Genomic DNA, 13,236 nt, shown 5'->3' on the forward strand with positions numbered 1-13,236 from the left:
GAAAAGTAGAATCTAGGCTAGAATTATGAAGAGAACCTTTAGATGTAGTGGTTTTAGGATAAGCAGAAATAAGAAAGGATGTATGAAATGTGATTTTAGTCATGATAGGAGGAATATTTAGAAAAACCTTGACGGTCAAGAAATTAATAGCACTAATAGATTCAATACCTTGACTCTAGAGAGGGGGGAAAAAAGAGGAGTATGGATTAGGTACACCTATGTCATTAAGAATATATATGATAGAGTAATGACTAACGTTAGACTTACTAGTGGACATTCTAAGGAATTTCCAATCACAATAAGTGCACATAAAGAATCTGCTTTGAGCCCTTATCTTTTTGCATTTGTGATGGATGAACTAACAAAAAGTATCCAAAATGAGGTTTCGTGGTATATGTTGTTTGCAAACGATATTGTCTTGATTTATAAAACTAGGGGTGAAGTAGAATCTAAGTTAGAATTCTGAAAAAAAGCTTTAGAATATTAAGGTTTTAGGATAAGTAGAAATAAGACAAAATACATGAAATGTAATTTTAATCATAGTAGGAGAAATATTGAAGAAAATAGTAAACTTGATGGTCAAGAAATTTATAGCACTAGTAGATCTTGATACCTTAAGTCCATTATGCAAGCTAAAGGTGTAATTGAAGATGTAACACGTGTAATTCAAGCATGTCAGGGAAAATGGACAAATGCTTTGGGTGTGTTGTGTGATAGTAGAATAAACTTAAAATTAAAAGGAAGTTTTATAGGATAGCTATTAGACCAACTCAGCGATATGGATGAGAAAGTGGGCAACTATGAAACAAAATATCCAAAATATAAAAGTTTCTAAATGACAATGCTAAAGTGGATGAGTGGTATAACATTAAAAGATGAATTAAGGAATGAACATATTCATGGAAAGTAAGGCATATCAACCATAGCAGATAAGGTAAGGAATGGATAACTCACATGGTTTGAGCATCTACAATGTGGGTCAAATAGTACACCAATGAGGAGTGGGCTAGTTATTCCTAGTGGGGAGTAACAAGGGTAAAAGGAGATCAAAAATAAATTGGACTAAGAGTAAGGATTTAATACCCTCAAATTGTTAGAGGAAATTTCCAGTAATCATGCAAATTATTTGACCTCACCTAGTGTGATTTAAGACAAGGTTTGTTTTTTAACATAACAAAAGCTTCATCTAAGACACAAACACGAGTATCCAACACAATATGTGTCCGACACATCGAGATACGAAGTCTTACAAAATTAGGACACAAGAAGGCAAGGACACGAGAATTTTTTTATATTTTTTAATACATAATCATAACAATAAAGTTTTATCCAATTATGACCCGTTTAGGTGGGGGGGGGGGGGAATCAACATTAAACTAATTATATGAAAAGTAAAAAATCTTAAACTTGAAAGATAATAACTCGATAATCTTTTCTTTTATTTTGATAAGAATTTCAAATTTTAAATTTATTATTTTGATAAATTGATCAAATATTACTTGATAAATATATACTTTTAAAATATCTTTATTAAATTTTGAATCTTCTATATTATTTAAGTTTGGTCCTTTCCATTCTATTTTGAGAACTTATTATTTAATGTTGACAATCGTGTCTGGAGGTGGTGTTGGAGCTGTGGTCGTGTCCAATGTCTTCTTGGTTGGAGTGTTGGTGTTTATACAACTTGATTAATGCAAGAAAATAAAAATAAAAAAATTATAGGAAAGACTTATGGCTTCATTTGTTGTTGTTTTATCAACCCTAAAATCTTTTTACTTTTTTTCCCGATTATAAAAAGAAAGTATATGAGATAGGGAAAAAAGAAAGTACAACGTGCTGGGAACAAGGAGCTCACAAAAAAACAGAAAAAAGAAACAAAATTAAAAATAAAAACAAAAATACCAACGATCACACCATGAAACTAGATAAAATTAACCAAGAAAACCCCTTTTCAGACCCTTTCAATCGTAATTTACAGAACTCTTCAAACTTGCTAATTCTTTTTGACCCTTCAATTTACGACTTTTGCCACCATCCAAGCGAACCTCATTTCCTCAACTAAAAATCCAGCTTATCCAAAAGATCTTGGGATTCTAAATCCTCCTTGGGAATTTCTTCAAAAGGAGTAAGCAATATTCCATCCCTACGTTGTGAATTGTTGACTAAACCTTCTTTTTCGAAAATAGACACCCCCTCCATACCATCCAATGGGACAGGATGAACATAAGATAAATCCCCTACTTTATCACAATCATCAAAAGTGTGCCCATTTTGTTTCTAAATCTCATCCAACAATAGTCCCCCACCAGTCACATTACTCAAATCATCACTTTCTGAATCCAGAATATCCCCTCATTCCTTAACTACCTTTTCTTTCCTTTCCCAACTGTTGCACCCAACCTCCTTTGTAAGACAGTCTTCAACTATGTTAAATTCTCCTCTAGAGTCTGTCCTTAAAAGCTTTGTCCCTTTTGCACCAGAATTTTCTCTCTTCTTATTGAAAACCTTTCTCATCTTCGTGCCCATACGAACTAGCCTCCGGCAAGCATACACCTTACTACCCTGAAATATCAAAATCCAAGCACAAGATATAACCATCCTCCCCCACAATTGCTCCTGGATTTTTAGATCTTACCTCCCTAAAATCTAAAGGGGAGCCTTGGCGCAACGGTAAAGTTGTCGCTGTGTGACCTAGAGGTCACAAGTTTGAGGCTTGGAAACAGCCTCTTGCAAAAATGCAAGGTAAGGCAGCGTACTATAAACCCATCATGGTCTGCCCTTTCCCTGGATCCCACATATGCAGGAGCTTTGTGCACTAGGCTGCCTTTTGCCTCCTTAAAATATTTCATCCTTTTTCATTTGTCTTAATACGCCTCTAGACCAATTTCACCAAGCAAGATGATGGTGCACTGTCATAATCTTTCTCATATGAAGCACCTTTTTCACCATGACGCTCATTTTCTTCTTCTTTTTTGGGGGGAGAGGGGTAGTTTATCCATTCTTACTCCCCACTCCGACATCCAAAAGATAGTCCTGTGAAGTAGCTTTTCTCTATTCTTCTCTTTCTTTTTTTTGTGGGGTTTTCTTCTCTTTTGTGTGTGTGTGTGTGTGCGTGTGTGGAACATAGCATATTAATTACAAAGGAGACGAGGATCCCCAAGGGCTGAGAGTGAAAAAACATTCGATGAACAAAAATATTTGAATTGTAGGCCTCTTCAAATGTCATGAGGCAAAAAATAGCAATTTTTCCATTTTCCTTTTATAGGTACATTATTTGATCCATGAACAACATTTTTTATTCAACATTTCAATAAAAAAAAAAATGGGAAATAGCAATGAAGCTCAAGAAACTAGTAAAATTGGCAATAAGTAACTGTTATAAAGTCAAAATTTGTAATGACATGTACACATGAAAACTGTGTGGTTGTCACAGGAAAAAGAGCACACTGGTGCATGTGTGCAAGATCACCATAGTCGCATCAGCAAAAATTAAATATATGTAACTTTAACACGCTAGTTTATGTTAGTAAAACCCTATAACATGAGGGACAAGCTTTATTGTTGCAAATAGGTGAGAAAATGGGCTACAGTGTTTCACAATTTTAAACTCAAAATACAGCTCATATTACAGTGTGCTCAGATGTATATCATACACCCATAATGGCCTCTTAAGTTATAGACACGGCTTTGCCCCCGTATGTATACAGCATGTACTGGAAATTCCCTCACAATCTATTTGATAAACACAAATTAACAATCCTCTTTCATATGATTGGCTCGATAATTATGAGATGCATATACAGACAAATCATTTGGGTGTGGTAAAATTGTTTTAACTTTCTTAAAATTGTCAACAGAACTTGTCTATAGGTACAGTTCTTGGATCAAATCATTGACTTGGCATAATAAGAACTATAAATATTAACATTACCATGACTTCTCCCCTAAAATTACTCTCAATGGACTTCACTTAGCATGACTCACAAAGAAAACTCACCATAACTTAATAAAAGTGAGTTATTCTTTAAATTTTTTGAACTCACTATAAGTCAAAAACTGTTTTGAAAAATATTCCATCACTAAGGGGTTCAAACACTGCCTTGTTATTCATTACTATTTTTTTCCTAATCACTCATTTTTTCAGTATCCAAATTTCCTACATAAAAATATCTTATTGGCTCAAACAATTTGAAGTCCATTAACAACTGGATTATCCTAATGTTTAATTAATGACACTGTTCCCTAACCAAAGCTCAAAACATAAAATTGGTAACAGAGTTTTAAAAAGAGCATTTCCAAGACTAATAGTAATTCAACAGCTAGAGTGTTACACTCAAATCAGGTCATAGGGCAAATCATGAAAACAGCTTCTCTAAATGTGAAGATAAAGCTACACATACCATGCTCACCCCAAACCCCCAATAAAGCTTTAGGAGCTCTGTGCAGTCAGTGTTTCATTTCCAAGATCAAGGGGTGTTGACAAAGAAAAAGAAGGATAAAAAAGGAAGATAGCGACAACAATGGCAATAAAATATTTTAATTGCAAGAATTACTCCTATTACCAATTTTTATTGTTGCAGTTACTGTATTAAAAATGTTTTAAGATTTTTATTAACACCATACAAAGTTCTACACCAAGAAAATTTCCTACTGCTGATATTATCAGGAAGGCATAAAAATTTGGTGGAGGGGGGGGGAGGAGGACATCACTTTAAAGGATACCGATAGATGTTGGTCCATGGATGATGCATTATGTAAAACAAGTTGTCCATCTAGATTTTTTTTCGTTTTTGAAAGCAAAAGATGATGAGTTCATTAGATAAGAAAGAATATACAAAAAGTGGAATAAGAAACCTTCCTAAACAAAAGGAATCCATCTAGATTTTTTAAAAATATAAAATGCATATAAATTCTAGATGATATTCCATGAACCCAACATGGCTGTTTAAAAGCCTACATCCTGAGTCCATCACCTATCAGCTGAAAGGTTATGTTAATGAAATCAAAATTAACCTTAACTAAAGTGTACATAATTAGGAGGACCAGTTACCCATGCTCTCTAGACATTTCTGATTCAAATCCAGCATAAGAGAAAGAAGACTAAAAAGGGAGAGCTATTTCACTAGAAAATATGCAGTAAAGTGTGATGACAATCAATTGATTATCTTGTATCCAACTTTCAAAACAGTTCTCATGATTTGCATTTTCAATAAACTTCATTTTGCGCAAGTAAACAAATGTGACAGTCAAGTGCACAAAATTTGCATTCCACACTCTAGCCAAATGTTGAACCCTTAAATGGCAGGGCAAAAGAAAAGTTTAGAAAATAGAGCAACCAACCTGATGTTCATTGCTCCTTACGCAAGACAAAATAATGTAATCTTTTTCCCTCCCTTGGAAAGAATCTACACTAGCCACCTATAAGAACAAACATCATGTTACAGTGACAATTATGAATCAAATGGTTTCAAATATAGCATGTTATACACGAAAGCTACCTCAATTTCCTTGTAAAGCTGCTGTCTAAGAGCACCATTTCTCGACATATAATTCACAATATATGCTCTCTGTCCTTCATATGGAGTAATCACCCCTATCTGTTCAAGTGCTGAGTGAATTAACAATGAAGGATGATATAGGATTCAGTAGTACAGATCCAATTCAAGAAAAAAAAAAGAAAGAAAAGTGTACCTGACTAGGAACTACACCACTCCGCAAGAAAGTGGTTACAATTTTTTCAACATTGGCAGCCTCTGTTCTATTAAGATAGGATGTTCCACTGGCGCTGATCTCCTCTTGTCCCATCTGCAAATATAGAAAAAACAAAACTGGTGCAACTTGCTAACATGTTTCCAAAAAAATTTATTGCACTTCAAAAGCAACTAATGTAATGTGTTTCCAGAAAAAGGGTAATCTAAAAAATTAAAATTCAAAAAAAGGAGGGGAGGAAAGAAAAAGAAAGGAAAAAACTTGGGAAATCACATAGTTTTAATGTGCTAAAACTCACAAGCACTAGACCAATTCTTCTGATCAGAAAAATGATCAATATCATATGCACAACATTCAATAGGCAGTTTTGAAATTAAAATACCTGGACATAAAAGAACATTGGGCGGTTTGGCACTGGCCATGGGAAATCAATGCCTGACGATTGCCTTTCATTAATGGTCACTCCGTTTTGCAGCGTACCTTCATAGAAGCTGTTAGAAGGGAATTCTGACAGGGATGGGTGCATGCGGTACTGAACCTGGAAAATTTAAAGCACAAAACATAAGGCTATCAGCATTATGGCACAATGTTTCACTGATACATAATAACAGTGGAGGCTCAAAACAGATCTACAGGAACAACCCAATGTTTTTAAATGAACCAATCTGATCTTAATGGTCAACTGGTTAATCCAGTTTGGTTCAACAAGGGACATCATGTGCCACTTTTGTAACTATATGCAATTATGTTTTCAATCTATTATTTTTACATAAAATAAGAAATTACATTAAGTAAGAAATAATGTACAAAACAGAGAAAAGAAATCCTAGTAAGAAGAAAAGAATACAAGAACATAAGAAAAAAACAACAAATAAGATAACAAAGCCTGCCAATCTTGCTACAGATCCAGAATTACACCCCTTCAAAACAACCACCTACAAAAGACGAAAGTGAAAATATGAATCCCTTGTCAAAGCAAAGAACACATCATCATCTTCCCAGTGAAGACAAGTGCATCCCTTATGGGGATCAGCATGCCCTACCTATGTCATTTTCAGATGTTGTGACAGGTGGACGGCCAACCGATGTCCACATTTCCTTTGCCAACATGATGACTCGTGGATAACCTCCCGATGTCCACATCGATTCATAATTGTTGTAGATTTTGAATGGATTATTTGAAGACTTGTTTTGAAGATTTTTCAGTGTAAGAAATACAAGAGTAGAGATGACAAAGCAAGTTTGAGTTCAAGACCCATGTGGGCCCCACACGGCTCCATTGAGCCCCACATGGAATTGGGCCTTCCTTTGACTTTTGTTTTGTATTTAATCTGTAATCTTGTAAGACAACTTGCTTACTTGCATGTGCATGTCTTAGTAAGTTGTGTTAGTATTTATTATGTCTAGAAAGTTTGAGCATTTATTTTGTTAGTAACTTGTTAGAGTAATTAATATGTCTAGTAAGTTGGTGTCTTTATTATTTGTATCTCCCATGCTTGTGTGGGAATTGTTAGCTGTTTAATGTCTCTGTCCCCCCATGCTAGCTAAGCTTATTAATGCTTTGTCCCCCCATGCTAGCTATATATATATACCCCTTCATTGAATTAAAAAGGTTTTTCCTTTGTAAAGCTTGTTGAACTTTGTCCAATCCTTGTGATTTTGTAGTGAGAGGTTACGTCGTTCTACTTGGAGATCAGGTGGTGAGAGACCACTATTCTATCCAGCGATTCCATCCCTATCCCGCTTTACGACTTCCCTCCATCACCCACACGACCATCACCAAGTTACCCCACAAGGCCAACAATTCACCATTCCACTGCAGCATGCATATTACATTTTAAAGTTTGCACAAAAGACTTAAGGAGAGTTCTATCTTGTGTAGAATATTGCAAGTCAACCATCATTTTGATTGATAAATTTAGCATTCATTTCGATCATTACATACTTACAGCAGTTCCACTTCCATCATTACATTTCAACGCTTGTTCCAAGGAATTTTCTGGTGTGGTCTAAGACTTGTGTTGAACAACGTCAAGCATCCATAGATTCTCGTGGTAACTTCAGTTTCTGTTTGAACCCCTGTTATATCTTACAGCCCCTGCTACTACTAAACCTTAGTTTCAAATTCTGCACTTTCATATTTGATAAACCCTTTGCTGAAATTCTGAATTCCAAAACTTGAATAACATTTGAATCCATTGATTGCAATATTATTACTTGCTAGTTTTAAAATCAATTTTGGGAATATTGTTGTGCTAAACATAGAACTTTCATTCTTGAAATATTGAAATATCTTCTTTTCCGCATTTAACTTAATTCCTTTGTGAAAGAACTCTTGGGACTTATCTCTGAACAGCATCATAAACCTTTTCAAAATTTCCCAACATGTGAAATGTCCTCTGATTTATTGTGTTTATGTTTGTTAATCTAATTCTTAATTTAAAGTGTTTCGAATGTATGTGCTTGTGAGGGTTGAACCGTAAGACATAGGCAACCCTCTCCCGTCCTACATCATCTTGGTATCAGAGCCTAGGTTAGAATGGGCTAAACCCTCAAAGTCTCACCTCCTTAGCTCCCAGGATTTTAGTTTCAGACTGAAACAACCGCAGGATTTTGCCCAGAACAGCCCACCTATATTTTGAATTTTGGATATTTGGAACTTAGTTTGGTTAGGCACCATTCCAAGGGCTGCCCTAGTGTGTCTAAATCCTTCCCCAACCCCTAGGATGTCTACTCAAGTTGGGAATCCTTACCGAGGTCGTAGGATTGATGTTGAGAGAGAGCCACCTATGCCTTCTAGAGAAAGATCTCCCCTCCCTCCACAAAGGCGAGTGAATCACCAAGATGACTTTGCTAGGAGACCCCCACGTTATGAGCCCTATGCCCAACATTGGGATGATGAGGACTATGACATTGATGACCTTCATGTTAGGAGATCTTACCGAAGGGGCCATCGCGTTCCTTACAAGGATGTAATAAGGATAGAAGCCCCAACCTATGATGGGCAAATGGATCCTAAAGTCTTCCAAGATTGGTTGATCGGGATGGATTCCTATTTTCATTGGTGTAAGATGATTAACCCTCATCGGGTTAAGTTTACAAAAATGAAGTTAACGAGGCAAGCCAAACTCTATTGGATAAATGTCGAGAGGCAGGAAGCAAGGTTAGATAATAGACCCATTGAGAGCATTAAGATCTAATGAAGGATAGGTTAAGGGAGAAGTATGTACCCCTTAGTTATTGAGAGCACCTTATAGATCGACTTTACAGCTTGCATCAAGGTAACATGACTGTTTCAGAATACATGAGTCAATTCGATGAGTTGTCTATAAGATGTGGTATCTATGAGACCGTTAGTCAGCAGATCTCCCGATTCCGCCTAGGATTAAAGCCTGAACTGAGGAGAAAACTGTTTCCCCATCACATTGAATCCCTTGAAAGGACCTATAATTTAGCTCATGACTTTGAGCAAATGACTTAAGGGCCCATGGGAAAACGGTTTGAAACCTCTTCAAATGAGTCTTACTCTTGAAAGATACAAAGTTATGACAAGTCCCGACCAGCGCAATCAAGTCAAGTTATCTCCCGATGGAGCAATTCCACAATCCAACAACCTATGGACAAAGGAAAAGCACCCATGACTAGATCCTCTGACCAAACTTCTGGCAGTGTCATGTACTTCAGGTGCCATAAACAAGGACATTTTTCCAAACAATGTCCCACCAAGAACTTGGCACTTGATAGGAAAGATGGTGAGAAAAATAAGAAAGAAAAGAAAGAAACCAGTGGACAATCCTTGAATATCACAAGTAAAAAGTTGTGTAAGCAAGAAAGTCAAGATATGCAAGAAGTGAATGTGGTTGTTACTAAGGAGATTAAAACTCCCCTTCCTAAGCAGGAAACACCCCTAGAAGTATCATCCCTACCTTCTAAGTTTAAGGATGTCATCTTTGAGCCACCTAGTGAGTCATCTCCCATGAGAGACAATCAACATGTCACCGACCTTGTTCCTTATTCATCTCTTCCTCATTTATCACATCATAGAGTGAACCCAATAGAACATGAGGAGCTGCAACAAGTGAATGAATTGAAGGAACATAACTTTATTCAGAAGAATTTAGGTCCACTTGCTTACCATACTTTCCCTAATCCCAAGGAAGATAACACTTTGAGCACATGCATCAATAATAGAGCAACCAACAAGATTGTCATCAAAAATAGGTTTCTCAAAACCATTGTTTCCAAAGAAGATGTACAGCTCATCGGTTACTTCTTGAAAGCCTTGAGGACCATTTTAGGCACCAAACTTAAATGTCCTAGTGCTTATTTCCCGCAAACCAATTGGCAAGTTGAAGTAGTGAATGGGACCGCATGCCTTAGCCCATTTCAGGTTATCACAGGATATAGTCCTAGGAAGCCTATAGATCTTATTCCACTACCACTTAAGTTTAGAGTGAGTGAGCCGACTAATGCTTTTGCAAAGCATATACACAATCTACACTCTGAAATAAGAATGAAGGTTAATTTGAATTTTGAACATCATAAATCTTGTGCTGATACACATTGCATGTTGAAAGAATTTTCAAAGGGTGATATGGTTATAGTCTTTATTCATCCTAAGCAGATTCTTGTAGGAAAGGTGAGGAAGTTACATGCTAACAAGATGGATCATTTCAAAATTTTAAAGAAAACTGGTTCTAATGCTTACATGCTTAATATTCCTATTGATTTTAGCATAAGCAATGTTTTTAATATTGATAATCTAACCCCATTTCTTGTAGCATTTTCTTTTGTGGAACCTTCAAATTCTAACCCTAAAGGTGACCCCACTCCATTTTCCACTCCTCTTGAACCTGAGAAACCGAAATTGTCGCTGCCTCCCCTTACCCATGCCCAAGAACCTTGATGTTCTTCGATGACAAGACAAAGTTCACACAAGTAGGATCATACCAGAAGTACTTGGTCAAGTGGAGAAGTGAGCCACTTCTTGAAAGGAGCTGGAATTTTAAGAAAGACCTCCTTCATCTTAACCCGAAATGTTACTCCTAGTACTTCACCTCTTATTCTTCGGAGAAGAATTCTTTTGGGTCCGGGAGAGATGATGGGGATCAGCATGCCCTACCTATGTCATTTTCAGATGTTGTGACACTTGGACAGCCTCCCGATATCCTTTGCCGACATGATGACTTGTGGACGACCTCCCAATGTCCACATCGGTACATAATTGTTTGTAGATTTTGAATGGATTATTTGAAGACTTGTTTTGAAGACTTTTCAGTGTAAGAAATACCTGAGTAGAGATGACGAAGCAAGTCCAAGTTCAAGACCCATCTAGGCCCCACACAGCTCCATTGAGCCCCACATGGAATTGGGCCTCCCTTTGATTTTTGTTTTATATTTAATCTATAATCTTGCAAGACAACTTGCTTGTTTGCATGTGCATGTCTTCGTAAGTTGTGTGTGTTGTAAGTTGTGTTAGTATTTATTATGTCTAGAAAGTTGGAGCATTTATTTTGTTAGTAACTTGTAAGAGTAATTAATGTGTCTAGTAAGTTGGTGTCCTTATTATTTGTGTCTCCCATGCTTGTGTGGGAATTGTTAGTTGTTTAATGTCTTTGTCCCCCCATGCTAGCTAAGCTTGTTAATGCTTTGTCCCCCCATGCTAGCTATATATATACCCCTTCATTGTAAGAACTATCTAGAGAGAAAAGTATAGTTATTGAATTAACAAGGTTTCTCCTTTGTGAAGCTTGTTAAGCTTTGCCCAATCCTTGTGATTGTGTAGTGAGAGGTTATGTCGTTCTCCTCGGAGATCAAGTAGTGAGAGACCACTATTCTATCCAGCGACTCCATCCCTATCCCACCTTACGACTTCCCTCCATCACCCACACGGCCATCACCAAGTTACCCCCAAGACCAACAATCTACCATTCCATTGCAGCATACATATTACATTTCAAAGTTTGCACAAAGGACTTGAGGAGAGTTCTATCGTGTGTAGAATATCGTCAAGTCAACCATCATTTTGATTGATAAATTCAGCATTCATTTCGATCATTACATACTTACAGCAGTTCCACTTCCATCATTACATTTCAACGCTCGTTCCAAGGAATTTTCTGGCGTGGTCTAAGACTTGTGTTGAACAACATGAAGCATCCATAGATTCTCGTGGTAACTACAGTTTCTGTTTGAACCCCTGTTATATCTTACAGCCCCTGCTATTACTAAACCTTAGTTTCAAATTCTGCACTTTCATATTTGATAAACCCTTTGCCTGAAATTCTGAATTCCAAAACTTGAATAGCATTTGAATCCAATGATTGCAATATTATTACTTGCTAGTTTTAAAATCAATTATGGAAATATTGTTGTGCTAAACATAGAACTTTCATTCTTAAAATATTGAAATATCATCTTTTCCGCATTTAACTTGATTCCTTTGTGAAAGAACTCTTGGGACTTATCTCTGAACAGCATCATACACCTTTTCAAAATTTCCCAACATGTGAAATGTCCTCTGATTTATTGTGTTTATGTTTGTTAATCTAATTCTAAATTAAAAGTGTTTCGAATGTATATGCTTGTAAGGGTTGAACCGTAGGACATAGGCCACCCTCTCCCATCCTACATCAATCCCGTTCCAACCAAACACCCCACACAACTTGGAAAAATCCTCCACAGAGCCAGCAATCTCTTCTAATATCAAAACCTATATATGAAATAGCCAACAAATCCTCCATTAATTCCAGATAGATGTAATCCTCTCCAAGCAAACAAAACAACTTATTCCAAACCCTCAAAGAAAAAGAACAATGCAGAAGATGAAAGGCAGATTCAGAACTGTTAAAATATAATGGACACGCATCCAGAGATAAGGCCTTCGAAGGCCTCCTACTCTATAATAGATTGTTGATGTTAACTGTGTTAAGAACAACCAACCAACTAAAAGCCTCTTGAGGGCTCTTCAGCCCTCCAAATGGTATCATGAAGCATGAAGGACATGTCGGCACAATCAAATGCTAAAAAAATTACAAGAATAAATGCCTAAAAAATCTAAAGCCCAATACCAAATATTCCCCTCCCCCCCTTTTTTGAAAGGAAAATAACCCTCCAACAACAAAAAACAAAGAAGAGAGCTCCTTCACCTCCCATTATCAAAAGACCTACGAAAATGGAAATCCCAGGAGACACTTCACATATTCAAGGTCAAAAAAGAAGAAATGACACCATTATGCACTAAAGAGAGATAATACAAATGAGGAAAAAAGTGAAAAGGTTAGAATGCCCAACCAAATATATTATTTTTATAAAATTAATGTAAAATAGAATAAACAAATTTCCTATATTATGTTTAATAACAAAAAATATTTAAATAATACATCATGCGTTTTAAGTATATTTTTAATGAAATTAATATTTTTTTTAATGTAGAAAACATTATTTTTAAACCGGTTCAATTTTTTACGGTTTTCACCTGTTTAAACAGGTTTTGATGCTCTTTAGCAAGTACGTATTTTTAGTTCA

At 36.2% G+C, this 13,236-nt stretch overlaps 1 protein-coding gene across 1 annotated transcript in view; it reads right to left on the minus strand.

The window, feature by feature from the left end:
* Positions 1-13,236, minus strand: part of LOC131164547 (regulator of nonsense transcripts 1 homolog) — a 35,462-nt gene that overhangs the window by 6,051 nt on the left and 16,175 nt on the right. Inside the window, exons 17-20 of the mRNA XM_058121822.1 lie at positions 6,092-6,247; positions 5,692-5,805; positions 5,499-5,597; positions 5,341-5,418 (exon numbers count right to left, since the gene is read on the minus strand). Coding sequence (XP_057977805.1) covers positions 5,341-5,418; positions 5,499-5,597; positions 5,692-5,805; positions 6,092-6,247 — 447 coding nt within the window. The remainder of the gene's footprint in view (positions 1-5,340; positions 5,419-5,498; positions 5,598-5,691; positions 5,806-6,091; positions 6,248-13,236) is intronic.

The sequence above is a fragment of the Malania oleifera genome, chromosome 9 (assembly GCF_029873635.1).
Source record: "Malania oleifera isolate guangnan ecotype guangnan chromosome 9, ASM2987363v1, whole genome shotgun sequence".
In the NCBI taxonomy this organism is placed as follows: domain Eukaryota; kingdom Viridiplantae; phylum Streptophyta; class Magnoliopsida; order Santalales; family Ximeniaceae; genus Malania; species Malania oleifera.